At 39.3% G+C, this 16,794-nt stretch overlaps 1 protein-coding gene across 1 annotated transcript; it reads right to left on the bottom strand.

Annotated features, from left to right (window-relative positions):
* Positions 1 to 6,682: 6,682 nt before the first annotated feature.
* Positions 6,683 to 16,425, bottom strand: ppm1ab (protein phosphatase, Mg2+/Mn2+ dependent, 1Ab). The gene is given in 4 exon segments (XM_046293292.1): positions 6,683 to 7,746; positions 11,423 to 12,148; positions 12,150 to 12,332; positions 16,279 to 16,425. Coding segments are annotated over 3 exon segments (1,029 nt in total). The 5' UTR covers positions 12,312 to 12,332; positions 16,279 to 16,425; the 3' UTR covers positions 6,683 to 7,605.
* Between the last annotated feature and the right edge of the window lie 369 nt (positions 16,426 to 16,794).

The raw sequence follows: 16,794 nt of genomic DNA, 5'->3' as shown, positions 1-16,794 counted from the left end.
GGTCAGCCAATTACAACTGCTCTTGGACATGACAGTCCTCCCATTTTCACCTGCCCTGCAGCATCCCTAAAGCCTGGGAGGTTTTATGATAAGCTGACTGTGATCAAAACCAACAAAGCCCCAGGTTCCGACGGTGTGCCATAGCAGATCCTCCAAGAATTTACCTGCGAGTTGAGCCAACCCATGTCTGACATCCTCAACATATCATTCCAGCAGGGGAATTCCTCTCCCAGTGGAAGACATCACGGTCGAGCCAATCCCAAAGATACACCCCCTGTCAGTCGACCAACAAAACAAATGAGTAACAAAACCTTATATTTTGGGTTATGATAAAGACAGACAGTTGTGCTAAGCTAATCATGCTCTTTAAGAACCAAAGGGTACATAACAAGAATTTAAATAACCGTCAAACAGCTTTCCAAATCCCAAACTGTAGCTTTAGATGCTCCCAGGCTATTTACTTATTTGTCTTTGTATTGTTAGAATAAGTCCCTTGTCTGCCCCTTCATCAATGTATTTATATAGGCCTATGCCATTTGTATGGTCATGGATTTCTGTTTGTTTTAGAATAGGGGTGTAAATTAACTTTGACTAAATCATGCAGGTGGGGGTTATTGTGTTCAGTGCAAAAACTAAACGCTGTCAAGATAGAAACACAGTCTTTGCAACAGGTTGAAACTATTAACTTTGTTAAATCGTGCAGTTGGTACCATGCATGCCAATGTACTACACTTCATGAATATATATATAATTTTTACTTTAAGATTGGGGACCAAGACGTTCATTCAAAAGGTAAAGTAGCCAAATGATGCACAGTTGACGTCAAACTGGAGAGGAAATTACGTTTTTCATTATGGTTGCCTGACATGCAAAAGTTCAACTCAGTGTTTCCCCTAGGACTTTTTTCAGCAGTGGTGGCAAAGTTAGCGGGTGGTGGCCGTGGCCAATGGCGTGGTTTTAGAGGCCCTCCAATTAGCCGCAGAGATAGCATTTTGCTTTTTTAAAACACATTTTCACCAATTCTACACATTTTGTCATGGGGCCCGAGAGAAAATGTACCGTTTTAAAGTTAATTTCCTAAAAATATACAAATGTTTTATACACATTTGTTCTTATGCTATCGGAGTGACTCAAACATTATAAGAAAATCAATGGGGGCCCCATTCCATGACATTTTTTGAATTTTAGATTCTTCCTGACTGTCTAGTTATACTTTTGGTGATTGTTAGTTCTCAAAGATGATCTCATAAACAAATACACTGAGTGTACAAAACATTAGGAATCGCTTCCTAATATTGAGTTGCACCCCCTTTTGCCCTCAAAACATCCTCAATTCATCGGGGCATGGACTCTACAAGGTGTCAAAAGCGTTCCACACGGATGCTGGCCCATGTTGACCCCAATGCTCACCACAGTTGTGTCAAGTTGGCTGAATGTCCTTTGGGTGGTGGACCATTCTCAATACACACAGGAAACTGTTGAGCGTGAAAAACCCAGCAGTGTTGCAGTTCTTGACACACTCAAACCGGTGCACATGGCACCTATTACCATACCATGTTCAAAAGCACTTACATATTTTGTCTTGCCTATTTACCCTGTGAATGGCACACACACAATCCATGTCTCAATTGCCTCGTCAGTGGAAAGAGCATGTTTTGTACAATTACTGTATATTGCTCCATTATATTTTCTACATACTTCATATCTCGCATTGGTCATTTAAGTTAACACTGAAAATGTTCTAGCATCCCAAAATTATTTTCAAATTCAAATTAAAATATTCTAGTATTTATTTTTTTGCAGTGGTGGCCACGAATGCATATAGGGGAAACACTGATTTAACTTCAAAGCAAACCAGCAGACATACAGATACCAATGTAGAAATATAGCATCAGTCTCTGTGACACATTATGCTTGCTTAATTTATCTTAAAAACACAAAGTTGCAAATCTTTTAAAGGGACAATTCAAGATTTTGGCAATTAAACCTTTTTCTACTTACCCAGAGTCAGATGAACTCATGGATACCATTTGTATGTCTCTGCATGCAGTTTGAAGGAAGTTTAAGGTAGTTTCTGGAATTTGAAATATCTCCAGAAATTACCTTCAACTTCATTCAAACTGCATGCAGAGCAGAGGATGTGAGTGGAGCGAGTAGCGGTGTGTGTATAATTTCGCAGAAGCATATTTTTAAAAAATGCTCAGGTACCGCTCATCAACAAGCTCTGGGCATGCTCTGCCCAGCATTTTTTATTTCCTTTATGACTGTTCTTTTAATAAGACATATTCTATTGTATTTATTAAGCCTACCCCACCACTAATGAGCAGAGATGTTGATATGACTCAACCAAGAAATAGGACACACTACCTGTGTAATTGATAGCAAGATAAGGAATGAGCACATTCAGCAGCATCAGAGATATTTAGATGTTTAAATAGGCTATTATTTAAAAAATATAAGAGTAAGTTTGGAACAGTGTTAAAGTTGTCTATCAACTGTAAAATGTGAGCACAACAGAGCCACAGTTCCAACTGATCATCAATAGATTAGAGAAAAGGCAAGTCTTTTTTTTTTTTTACACAGCAGCCACATATCATCAGGTAGGTAGGTCCTTGTTAAATAGCCTACGACATGTTATTGAAATGCTGAAGCTTCTTACAATATAGCCTACTTCAAAACCAAATGGTACATAGTTACAAAAGTAGATCGGGTGTTTGCTAAATCATCTTTCTTTTTTTCTGTGAGCGCTGAGTGATTTTGTTTTATGGAGTGGGGAAATGACATTGTGTGCTGGCACAGTGTGCAAATACTAACTTTGTGAGCGATGATTAGGATTTCCAACCACTCTGTTCACATACTCTGATGCAGAGACATAAAAATGGTATCCATGAGTTGCCTCTGGGTAAAAAAAAGAAGAAATGGCTTAATTGCCAACATCTTGAAATATCACCTAGAGAAAAAAAAGTGTTTGACAAACTTGCCATTCTTGTGCAAATTAAATGTATGACTAAGTCAAACATATGCATGCAGAACAAGGTAGCCTACTCTATCCACTCTAAGGCAAAGGAATGACACACTAGTGCATTCATAGTCTTAATAAGAAGTATAGGACAAGACACAGCCAAACACCTCTGATCAACCTTTCAGACATTGTAATATTTGTTTGTTCTATGGTTGGCATATGTGGTATGTGAGGCAAGAATTTGTATTTTTGCTCCAGGAGGTGCCGATTCAAACTGCTAGGGGAACTTGATTTATTTTGTATTTTATCTGAAATAATAGCTTGCTTTCATCAGGGAAGGGTTCTAAATTTGCAAAAATGTAATTAACTTAAGGTGAAAAAGTATATAAATACAGGGCACATCAAGTTGTGTTACCTTTTAGTAATAAATTGTGTTTGCTATTCAGTGAAAAAGCAAATTATTATTGCTCAAAATATTAGATCATTAATAAGGACATTTTAAAACAAGGCCCAACTTCACCAAAGAAAGTGAAGGCCCACTATTGAAAGAGTAAAGCAACTATTTGTTTATGCTTGCTGTTATTTATTAAATCACTGAAAGCAATCTCTGGCCCAATATAGAGTGCCTATGGAAAGTTCTCAGACCCATGGACTTTTCCCACATTTCGTTACATCCTTATTATAAAATGGATTATATAAATCAAAGTCCTCAGCAATTTCCACACAATACCCCATAATGACAAAGCGAAAACAGATTTTAGCAAATTCATTAAAGATTAAAAAACTGACATCACAATCACATTAGTAGTCAGACCCTTTACTCAGTACTTTGTTGAAGCACCTTTGGCTGAGATAACAGCCTTGAGTCTTCTTGGGTATGACGCAACAAGCTTGGCACACCAGTATTTGGAGAGTTTCTCCCATGCTTCTCTGCAGATAATCTCAATTTCTGTCACGTAGGAAAGGGAGCGTTACTGTACAGCTATTGTCAGGTCTCAATTTCTTCAACCTCATGGCATGGTTTTTGCTCTGACATGCACTGTCAAATGTGGGACCTTATATAGACAGGTGCGTGCCTTTCCAAACCATGTCCAATCAATTGAATTTACCACACGTGGGTTCCAAGGATGATCATGGAAACAGGATGCACCTGAGCTCAATTTCGAGTCTCAGAGCAAAGGGTCTGAATACTAAGATATGAGTTTAGTTTTTTTAATGAATTTGCAAACATTTCTAAAAACCTGTTTTCGCTTTGTCATTATGGGGTATTGTGTGTAGATTTTTTAAATCAATTTTAGAATAAGGCTGTAATGTAACAAAATGTGGAAAAACTCAAGAGGTCTGAATACTCTACACTTATCCAAACTGAAATTCGGACAATTAATTTAGAATTAAAGGCACATGCTTTTAAATGGAATTACTGGAGACTGAAAGCACAATTGTATTAAAAGTATTTGAGCAAATGTATGGCCATCAGAGGGCAGACATTAAAAGAGGGAGTTAAAAAGTTCATAGCTACATACATGTATGCCTGAGTTCAACAGCACTTGGCCCGAAGATAGTCAAAAATGGCAAAACTACATAGTAAGAAAAAGATAGCTCCAAATTATGTTTTTGTAAGCATTTTCTTCTGGGAGTTTATTTTTAATTGACCTTCCTCAAATGACATGCTATGATTTATAACATGATAATATGACAGCATGTAGGCTAAAATTAAGACTTCAGAATAGATAGCCACAGGGAAAACCATACAGAACAATATTTGATTTCAATAATTTCCCTGCCATCGAGTAGCCGTGCAGCTTTTAAAATAGCTGAGACACGCCTTTGGCGCATAAGAATGCGTACATACGCTACTTTTTGCATTTATTTGTAAATACCCTGTGTAATTAAATATCTGTACAGAGACTTTTGAATATGTGCTAGAGGGGAAAAGCATGTGAATGCATGCATCCATAATGACATCCAGCATTATATTTATTATGAGGTCAGTAAGTAAGGTGGGGATGTTTGTAAAACATTCTTACATCTTAAAACCAAAGTTTATCCTACTGTCTCTATTTAATGTTTTAATTGTGTTAAATTGAACGCAGTATAGGTGTCATAGAAGTTCAGTGATGCAGGCTCTATTATTGTTAAAGGATAAGATCACTTTTGTTTTTTTCACCAAATCTGTATTTTGGATGTAAATGACATGTTATAGAAGTACCCTGACACTTTTTTTGCAATTTACTTGTTATTAAGAAACTTACGCCACCAGCGATATAATTCCTCATGCTCATTCAGCAATTGCAGGGACATGATAAAACATGAACAAAGGCTCCCACACCTAACGACTTGGTTTTTAAAATGATATGAGCAAAACGTATTCCACTTTACTTGGAATGGCAAGCCAGACAAAATTAAAGGCCTATTTATATAATGAATATTCAGAGGGCAGTAAGTAAGAAATAGTTCACCCAGAGTTCAATAACAGCCCTTCATTCACATTACAACCTCTCACTTTGGGTTATTTGAAAATGAAATCTCCAAAATAATGCTATTTTTAAAACAAGCAATATAAAAAGATGGTTGAAATTTCTGCTTAATCCACCAGAAAAGACACACCAAATATTAGAACAAATATTATGGTTAAACTCAAATGTACTAATTGATTTAAATATATATATATATGGGGGAAAAAATAAAAATATATATTCTTTGTAAATTATATAATAAATAGGACTGGTGTAGTTGTCACACCACACATGCAGTTAACAAACAATATATGTAAATGTCTGCTCTATCCGAAATTACAAACAACTGATTGCAGCATTACCCCAAAAATGGAGGAGACAAGTTGGAAAGGGCGGAAGGTACAAAACTTGTCTGTCAGTCCTGCATTAAAGACCAAAATTGGCTGAAGAAAAATCTGATAAATAAAAGCGTGTATCAGTTTAGTTTATGGACAAAAAACATGGACAGCTGCGCCATACAGGTTTCAAAATAGCTTGGAGGAGATCTTCTATGTACCGATTCTATGGCACGTGGTCTATGAACTGATACACAAAATGACACCAGATTTAAAAACATAGTTTTTCAATGTAAATTATTATACAACAATTTTGCAACCAATAGAATGTTATATGTATGGGGGATTCACAAATGGCAGCTCTGCAGATTTTGCTGCGAAGAGTCATCCATAATCATTAGATTACTTCTTTTGGTACTGCCCACATGGAGCTTGTTTTTGGTTGCAGGTTCAGGAATGGCAGAAAAATTGCAACATTTAATTGGAGCCAACTCTGCAAATAGCACTGCTGGGTGTTTTAAAAGTCAGAGTCAATAGTCCTTCTCTTTGCTTATTTGAGCTGTTCTTACCATAATGTGGTCTTTTACCAAATAGGGCTATCTTCTGTACACCACCCCTACCTTGTCACAACACAACTGACTGGCTCAATCACATTAAGAAGGAAAGAAATTCCACAAATGAACAAAGCACACCTGTTAATTGAAATGCATTCCAGGTGACTACCTTATGAAGTTGGTTGAGAGAATACCAAGAGGTTGAGAGAATACCAAGAGTGTGCAAAGCTGTCATCAAGGCAGAGGGTGGCTACTTCGAAGAATATAAAATAGATTTTGAATCGTTTAACACTTTTTTGGTTCGTACATGATTCCATGTGTTATTTCATAGTTTTGATGTCTTCACTATTATTCTACAATGTAGAAAATAGCACAAAAAAATGTAAACCCTTGAATGAGTAGGTGTGTCCAAACTTTTGACTGGTGCTTTATATATTTACAAAAAATATATATGGGGGATTGGAAATTATGCAGACAATGACATTGCTAGAAACCACAATATATCTGCAATATTAAAGCAGTAAAGTGACGAAAAGTATAGCTCGAGTCACACAACATGGAATATAACGTTGCGGATACATTTCGGAATGACACAATTGCATGTGTATAACATTTAAAGACCTGCATCACTATACAGCGTCACTTTTAAAAGGATGTATTTAGGTGTTTTGGAGCCTTTGTTCATGTTTTATCATGCTGCTGAACAAACATGAGGAAGTATAATCGCTGGTGGGACATGTTTCTCAAAACATTAACGTACATCCAAAACACAGATTTGGTTAAAAAAAAAAATATTTAAGAAAGTGAACCTTTGTTCATGTATGTAGTAATATAACCTGCCCAGTAGATGGCATGGTCAGAATGGTCCTTTCCTACCTATTTCAGAAACACTGGCCAAAGAAATCTGCAAAATAAGGGATTACAGAATCCGTATTATTCTGATCAAGATTAAATGATTTGAAAAAACGGGTCCAGAAGATACAATATTGAGCTTGCTTCATTGAAAAAGCTGTGAGAAAAAATACATTTTGACAATGAATATGATTTTATATATATATATATATATTAAGCATTCTAAAGTTAACATTTGCTAAATTTCCCTTGAGGACATTTTAAGTCCAGGATAAACCATATTAAAAAGTATGTTGCCTATAAAGACACTCAAGTGCCTTCACACTTACAATTGGGGTTCTGTGAGTACTTTTATATTTAGTTTCTGTTTTGGTAAGTAATAAGTACTACCATAAGTTTACGCAACAACAATCGGTGTCTCGCTCTTTTGAAATGTGTAACATAACTCATTTCTTTTTAGATGCTCCACCTTCTACCCTGCTCTGCAGGTACTTATCCAGCTCTGCCTGTCTCTTCACAGCTTCTTGCGAGATCTTGGGAGCACCTGGGAAACACACCAGCACCACACTCATGTTGTCCCGGCTTCCCTGTTCAGAGAGGAGAGTTGAGCAGAGGAAATGCAAGTTACACATTTTGCTATAAAACATGCTTTGTAAAAACTCTGAAATTATGCTTATTTGAGTGGATTTAGTGGTCCTGTAGCTCAGTTGGTAGAGCATGGCGCTTGTAACGCCAGGGTAGTGGGTTCGATCCCCGGGACCACCCATACGTAGAATGTATGCACACATGACTGTAAGTCGCTTTGGATAAAAGCGTCTGCTAAATGGCATATATTATTTACATGGACATACTGTATGTAGCGTGAACACAATCACAAGACGTCTCTTGAATGCTTTCAATTGACCCTTCTCCAAGCCCCGCCCCAGAATTTTGGGCAACCAACCGTAGCGCTCTAAAGGATAGCAACGACTGACACCTTAGACAAGCGCACATTTCGATGGCATGAAAGCCAGAGGGCTATGGCAAAAACAAAAAGCCTCAAAAAAAATGTACGTTTGAATTGCTAAATAATTTAACAGTGCACCAGGAGTACTTGCTACTGTGATTCTTGAAAAGCAGAGCCTGTATTGTTTTCAAATCTGAAATTATACATTTGTTACATTATTTGCTAGCTCAGCTGGTCTCATTGACAACATGTTGATACGCTAGTTAGCTAGCCACGTAATGTAACTTGTTTTCTCAAAATGTTAGCTAAGTTAGCAATGTTATGAATACAACTCCCATCTGCTATCGCCGTCACAACACGATTTGAGAGCACTAGTTAGCTCCAAAAGTGGTTATAGCTTTGACTGAATGCTTACAGTGAATTGTGAAGCCATTCAGTGGCAAGTTACACTAAAAACATAATTTTAAGTTACCGTGAAGCAACTTTAATGACAGTCCATCACAACTTACCAGAGACTTTCCTGATTAGAAAGGGGTAGTCTGAGTTTAATTTATTTGTGTATTAGAAGCACCGTTTCACCAGTGCTTGAATTGGGCTTTCTGGGAAAATGTTGTCCGAGGTTGCAAGGGGGGCGGGCCTTAGTAACTCTAGAATGTAATAAATTCAAGGCATATATTACATATAAAGCACATTACATTTAAAAGCACATTTTTAAAAAAAGGACATAGAATTGGGATTGAAAGCAGGGTTAACACGCCTACTCTCGCGACAAATGCCATCGGATCTTTAGTGAAGAGTGGAGGGCCCGCAAACACTACTTCCAACAGCAGTGGTTCCCGTCCTAGGATTGACCAGGCCCAACACTGCTTAGCAAGACAGCAGTGGGATGCAGGGTAGTATGGCTGCTGGACATCTATATTGATATCTGATTTTACAAGTATTGAAATTGAAGCTGGCAAACACTTGAATTTATCTTGATAGCTGTGTGAGGTATCACTAACTATCTGTGCTTGACTGTCTGGCTGATTTACAATCATTATTTAACTGAGCCATTTACACTTAACAAAGATATAAACGCAACATGTAAAGTGTTGGTCCCATGTTTCATGAGCTGAAATAAAAGATTCCAGAAATATTCTATATGCAATAAAAAGCATATTTCTTTCAAATGTAGTGCACAAATTTGTCTACATCCCTGTTAGTGAGCATTTCTTTGCCAAGATAATCCATCCACCTGATAGGTGTGGCATATCAAGAAACTGATTAAACCGTATGATCATTACACAAGTGCATCTTGTGCTGGGGACAATAAAAGGCCACTAAAATGTGCAGTTGTATCACACAACACAATGCCACAGATGTCTCAAGTAAAGGGAGTGTGCAATTGGCATGGTGAATGCAGGAATGTCCATAATTGAATGTTAATTTCCCTACCATAAGCCGCCTCCAACATTGTTTTAGAGAATTTAGCAGTACGTCCAACCGGCCTCACAACCGCAGACCAGGTGTGTGGGTGAGCGGTTTGATGATGTCAACGTTGTGAACAGCATGCCCCATGGTGGAGGTGGGGTTATGGTATGGGCAGGCATAAACTATGGACAACGAACACAATTGCATTTTATCAATGGCAATTTGAATGCATAGAGATACTGTGACAAGATCCTGAGGCCCATTGTGAGGACAATTTTTTAGATGCATATCTGTATTCCCAGTCATGTGAAACACATAGATTAGGGCGTAATGAATTTATTTCAATTGACTGATTTCCTTATATGAACCGTAACTCAGTAAATTCTTTGAAATTGTTCCATGTTGCGTTTATATTTTTGCTCAGTATACTAAAAAACAATACAGTCAATTCACAAAGTTGCTTTGTAGTCTAGTCACTAAACCTCGAGTCGAGTCTCAAGTCCCCTGTGCTCGAGTCACGAGTCCCTATGGTTAAGTCTGAGTCGAGTCCAAGTCTTAGTCACGAGTCCCCATGGTTAAGTCCGAGTCGAGTCCAAGTCTTAGTCACCAATGGTTGAGTCACGAGTCCAGTCAAGAGTCCCTATGGCTGAAGTCCAGTCCCAGTGCTGTCCCAGTGCTCAAGTCTGAGTGACTTGGTCTGAGTTTTGAAGTTCGACGTGGTTCCGGTCTCTTCTATTTTTCTGTTACATATTTGACACTGCGCCACAATCTTTGCACCATTGGTTGAAAAACTTTTGAAAGCTAAACGAATGATTTGGCGTGCTTTAGACATATTTGGCATTTTGGTTACTGCTGTTTTTTTGCTCGCTCGTACTGCCGTGTTGCTGTCTCGATGCTCGTCTGTTGCTAGATTCGCACCTCTATTGATTTGGCTCAGATTTGGTATAAGAAATCTACCAGAACTTACTAGTATCCGGCTGGTGGGAAGATTTTGAAGTAACGCAAATATTTTTCTCCTGCTGGCCAATGGTCATAATTGCCTGCAATATGCAATAGCTTATGAAACAAATACGTCCTTCATACACAAGCTCACACACATTACATTTTTTATATAATGTTGAAGTTATGTCAAATCAATAATGATGTTTTGAAGGGATGAATGGTATCTAAAAAGAATTGGCTATTGCTCCTGTTAGATTTACCAGATTACTATTTACATTCATTGTAACATGCTATCAGCTACTTTTTTGTAATCGGCAACTGATATGTGTGTTTTTTAATGCAGAGGGAAAACTAACAGGAGTCCTGTCAGAAACTGTCTATGGTATGCAGGTGGGAAATTGAGAGGGTAGAGTGAGACAACAAATTCAAAGACAGCCTACTTTTCTATACTCAAGGGAGGAGAGAGACAGACTGTTGTTTTACTATTAAACTCAATACTATTGTTTTCAATTTCGTAAAACAGTTTGTATTTCTTAACCAGGCAAAGATATATAGTAGGCTGGTGCCTGGTGGTTGCGGGAAGCAAAAGAGTAGCTTGTGCGATGTGTAGCTTTTGATCGAAGGTGGAGCGAAGCCTGCCTGTCTGCAAACACACATTGCTTGCTTGCCCCACAGCTCACCAACTGATTTGGGCTGTGTGTCGCGCATCCTTCCCACTGCTAGAGAACAGAACCCTCACTCCACCCAGTAGTGCTAATATTCTGCTTATCATAGTAGCCTATCCAGTTCAAGTGCAAATACAAGTGACAGGAAGTCATAAAAATCCAGGAAAACTCTTGGACTCGAGTTGGCCCTTAGTGTTCCATCTCTGGGAAATATGCTGTAGTAGCCAATTCAGAAAAGCACACTTAAGTAGACTATTCAAATCTCCTCTCCATTGTAAAATATTATCTAGCTGACCTTACCTTGTATAAACATGTGTCAACAATCTCATTGCACACTCTCTCCAAGTCCTCTGTCACCTCTAGACGTAAACGCACAAAGTCACATAGCTCCTCATTGGCCATCACGTCCCAGATGCCATCACACGCCAAAACAACAAACTCATCCTCCGCCTCAGATCTTTCAATCTCATACACCTCTGGCTCAGGCGACACAAGCTGCTCTGTGGGGCCCTTGCCATGTACACATTTATAGTCAAAGTCACCAAGGGCCCGAGACACAGCTAGCGAGCCATTAACACGTTGAATCATGACAGAGCCACCGGCATTCTGGATGCGCTCCTTTTCCAATGGATTGCTGGGCTTGTGATCCAGCGTAAAGAAATGGACCCGGCCTCCCCTGCTGAGGAGTGCCCGTGAGTCGCCACAATTAATGAAGTACATGTGGCGAGGTGAGATCATGACTCCCACTGCAGTAGAGCCGCTGCGGTCCGCACCATGCTTACGCTCCGAGATAACTCGCATCTGCTCATCAATCTGCAGGAAGCCAGTGCGAATGCCACTCTTCACACTCTCCACTGATGGCTCGGGTCCATGCCTGTCCAGAATTGCCCTGCCCCCCACTTCTCCACCTCCTGGTCCTGCACCCCCACCCCTGAAATCTGGGTTGCTGGTGATGTGCTCTAGCAAGTGCTCGCAGCAGTAGCGGGCCACCTGAGAGCCAGCATGGCCATCATACACAGCAAAAAAAGGACCAGGGGTTGAGGCCATGGGGCAGGCCAATGACAGCCGTGTGTGTATCCTCCATCTCTACCCGCCAGCCCTGCATGCTGCTCAGGCCATATCGTAGGCCATTTCCTTCTCCGTGGGCATTGAACTTCTCCATCTTTGGCTTGTCCAAAAATGCCCCCATTTCTTTTTGGGTAGCTTTATCCTATAAAATGACAACAAGAAAAATGTGCTAATCAATTAAGTTGCCTTTGCAGAACAATCAAAAAATTTTAAGTGATCATGTTTGTAACTATTTCTTTCCTATGACTGTCTAGGCCAGAGGACAGATTTACTTTTGTGGTAGCACAAACATTATTTCTTCTTTGCCTAGAAGGCAATTACTGCTGAGCAGAAATTTGTCAGTAAACATCTGTCTAACGATTAACATGCAGTAAACTAAGCATGTAATAGTTTTGATGTGTGCGCAGCACAATCACATTCTTCTCTTACTACTGACAACGGTCTGTAAATCAAACATTCAATTGAACACTGTCATTCCACGTTCACGCAGTCTGATTAAACAGGCTGTAATACAAAATTAATCGGTACAGTATATACAGCCTGAAACGAATGCCTGCAAAATCATATAAATGTTTCTTACAAGCCAGAATGTTGAATGAAATTACATTTAAACTTACTCCTCTGGTTGTCTTTGCGGTTTGCCCTTCAACTGCCCAAAATTCTTTACAAAATATTCACAGGAAAGTATTGTATAGTTTTATATTGGATATTTGTTTTCCTCTCGACAATAGATATTGAACCAAGCATGCCATGACAATAGTATATTTTGATTCAGGGGAGGCTGGAGAACAATCCACACATTTTTTGTTTTGAATTTAAAAACATGTTGAAGATTGAAAAAGGTTGATTGTTCTCCATCCTCTCCTGATTCAGAATATACAATTTTCATTGTCTTGTCATGCTTGGTTCAAAAGCTATTAATTATAGAACCAAATATCAAACATTAAACTTTCTCTCATCAATAGCTAGTGAACCAAGCATGTCATGGCAATGAAAATTGTATATTCTGAATCTCTTCATATTTATACATTTTTTTAAATAAAAAAAGTCTGGATTGTTCACCATCCTCCCGATTCAGAATATACCTTTTTCATTATCATGGCATGCATGGTTCAATAGTTATAGATGGGTTAGCTGACAACATCACGAAAATGATGTGTGTGCTTCCAAGGGGCAGAAGTCAGCATGTTGTGATTCTGGATGGCCAGATTGCTAGCAAGAATGACAAGAACCTGCCATGTGGGGAATCGTATCTAAAAATAAAAAAAACATTATTTAACTAGGCAAGTCAGTCCTACACCGGCCAAACCTGGACGACGCTGGGCCAATTGTGTGCCGCCCTATGGGACTCCCAATCATGGCCGGTTGTGATATAGACCTGGATTCGAATCAGGGTGTCTGGAGTGACGCCTCTAGCACTGAGATGCAGTGCCTTAGACTGCTGCGCCACTCGGCTTGATTAATCTTGTTATTGATAGCATGTGTTGTTTTGAGGTGTCTTGACTGATTTCAGGTCAATGCAAATATGGCTAAACTTCACTAGCTAGCTAACCAAAACCTGTAATGATGTACAATACATGACCAAAAGTATGTGGACACCTGCTAGCAGAACATCTCATTTCAAAATCATGGGCATTAATATTGAGTTGGTCCCCCCTTTGCTGCCATAATAGCCTCCACTATTCAGGGAAGGCTTTCCACTAGATGTTGGAACATTGCTGCGGGGACTTGCTTCCATTCAGCAACAATAGCATCAGTAAGATCGGGCACTGATGTTGGGCAATTAGGCCTGGCTTGCAGCCGGCGTTCCAATTCATCCCAAAGGCGTTCGATGGGGATGAGGTCAGGGAACTGCGCAGGCCAGTCTAATTCTTCCACACCGACCTCGACAAACCATTTCTGTATGGACAGGGACATTTCTTTGTGCACAGGGACATTGTCATGCTGAAACAGGAAAGGGCCTTCCCCAAACTGTGCCACAAAGTTGGAAGTACAGAGTAGTAAAGAATGTCATTGTATGCTGTAGCGTTAAGATTTCCCTTCACTGGAACTAAGGGGCCTAGAGGGAACCATGAAAAACAGACCATTATTCCTCCTCAACCAAATTTTAGTTGGCACTATGCATTGAGGCAGATAGAGTTCTCCTGGCATCCACCAAACCCAGATTAATCCGTCGAACTGCCAGATGGTGAGGTATGATTCACTGCTCCAGAGTCCAATGGCGGCGACCTTTACACCACTACAGCCGAAGCTTGGCATTGTGATCTTAGGCTTGTGTGCTTCTGCTTGGCCATGGAAACCAATTTCATGAAGCTCCCGACTAACAGTTATTGTGCAGACGTTGCTTCCAAAGGCATTTTGGTGAATGTTGCAACCAAGGATAGACAAGTTTTACGCGTTACGCGTTTCAACACTCGACCGGTCCTGTTCTGTGAGTTTGTGTGGCGCTCCTAGACGTTTCCACTTCACAATAACAGCACTTAACGTTGACCAGGGCAGCTCTAGCAGGGCAGAAATTTGACAAACTGACTTGTTGGAAAGGTGGCATCCTATTATAGTGCCAAGTTGAAAGTCACTGAGCTCCAGTAAGGCCATTCTACTGCCAATGTTTGTCTTTGGAGATTGCATGGCTGTGGGCTTGATTTTATACAGGGTTTGGCAGAAATAGCCGAATCCTCTAATTTGAAGGGGTGTCCACATAGCTTTGTTAATATGGTGTATTTGAGAGACAAGTGCTCATTGTGCAAATGTATTTATGTTTTCAATAATTGGAGACTAAATAAAGCTCACATGTTGTCAACAATCTAAGACAACCCCATCTGTTTTGCCCCATAGTTACAAATGGTTCAGTTTTGTTGCTAAACAACCAACATGTCTATTGACAAGAGAAAAAATACTAACTTTACCTGGGTGCTGAACCAACCATATACAGTGGGGGTCAAGAACTACAGGAAACGTATGATCTCTGTAATTGCAAACAAAGGTTTCTGTACCAAAAGTTCTGATTTTCTGATGTATCAAATACTTATGTCATGCAATAAAATGCTAATGAATTACTTTAAAATAATACAATGTGATTTTCTGGATTTTTGTTTTAGATTCCATCTCTCACAGTTGAAGTGTACCTATGATAAAAATTACAGACCTCTAGATACTTTGTATGTAGGAAAACCTGCAAAATCAGCAGTGTATCAAATACTTGTTCTCCCCATTGTACCTACTGGCTCTCTAAAAAGTCAGGTAAACAATACTTTCCAGTAGATATTTTGTCTCAATTTTCAAGCAGCTGAAGGACAAACTGCACAGACCATTGGTAGAGAAAGTTTCAACGTAATTGTATTCAAAATCATGTCTTGTAAGGGACATTAACACGATTTGGCAGGCATATGTTTCAGGCTGTGTATAACAGCCTGTTTAATCAGACTACGTTCACAGCATCCTGAAAGCACCGCTAGATAGGTGGAGGTTGATGGGAGATGGGTGGGATAAATGGATGAAGGGAAGTTGGAGGGATTTAAGGATAAAAACGGGTTATAAATGTTTATGGATGTCAGGTTTGAGGGGTTAATGGTTGGATAGAGATTGGAGGGTTATGCTTGATGGATGACAAAGCTTCAGCATACAGTTTAATAAGTAGCTAGCTATGATATTAAAACTGAATAACAGAATATAGGCCTAGCATACACCTAGTGGTGTGTTCTTGATGAAACAAACATACTGATGATGTAATGCACAGCTTGAAATCAAGTTAAAAGTAACGTAGTTAGCGAACGTTAGCTAGCTAATGTTGCTCTCATCATGACTTGTAATGTATTGATAATTAAATACCTAGCTAAGTACCTAGCTTTGAGACGATTTCGAATGCATTTTGCCCCACTGCTTAGTTGCTCGCTAGCTACATTTAACTCTTGCATGGAAATATTACATCACAAGCTGTTTTGTCACAACGCCCCTAGCTAGCCGGTTAGCTAGCTATCTGACGTAAGTTAGTAACCTTACGTTGTAAGGTAGAGTTAGCAAGCTACCTTGGTTGGCATGCAACAACAAAGATGCTGCGTAACGCTAACTAAAATGAACTAGCTACTTACCAAATCCTCTAGTACCTATAGCTATAACGTTAATGAACTCTGGCAGGTAAACAAACTGTTAACTTATTGGTTAAAAAGCTAGCTAAAGTAGAATCTGGAAAAACAGATAGTAGTGGAACACTGTGAATGAAACGCGACGTCAGTGCCTTGACCACCGTCAAGTGAGTAGCTTTAGCGACGAGGGGCAATAGGCGAACCGGTTCGTCTTCAGAATAAAAGTCCTACATTGAACCCAATGACGTATAACCCATTGTCTTACGTCAGATAACCTGCACTGAGAAGGATTATGACTCATTTTGCTGCATCTTTATTGGCATTGTATTCATGTATGAAAACTATGTCAAGACATCAGTAGATTTAGAATTGAGCACATTTAGGAATATCTTACACTATTGTGGAGAGGTGTACTGCTTGGATTCTTTACCTATGATATAAGATGAAACATTTTTATGTAATTAATTGTATTATTCTTTTGGCCAAATTGGTGATCATGTTGCCAAGGAAACGGGTTTCCTC

Source organism: Oncorhynchus gorbuscha, linkage group LG12 (assembly GCF_021184085.1).
Source record: "Oncorhynchus gorbuscha isolate QuinsamMale2020 ecotype Even-year linkage group LG12, OgorEven_v1.0, whole genome shotgun sequence".
Classification (NCBI taxonomy): Eukaryota; Metazoa; Chordata; class Actinopteri; order Salmoniformes; family Salmonidae; genus Oncorhynchus; species Oncorhynchus gorbuscha.
Note: the sequence above shows the minus strand (reverse complement) of the source record. Positions and strands in the feature narration are given on the sequence as shown.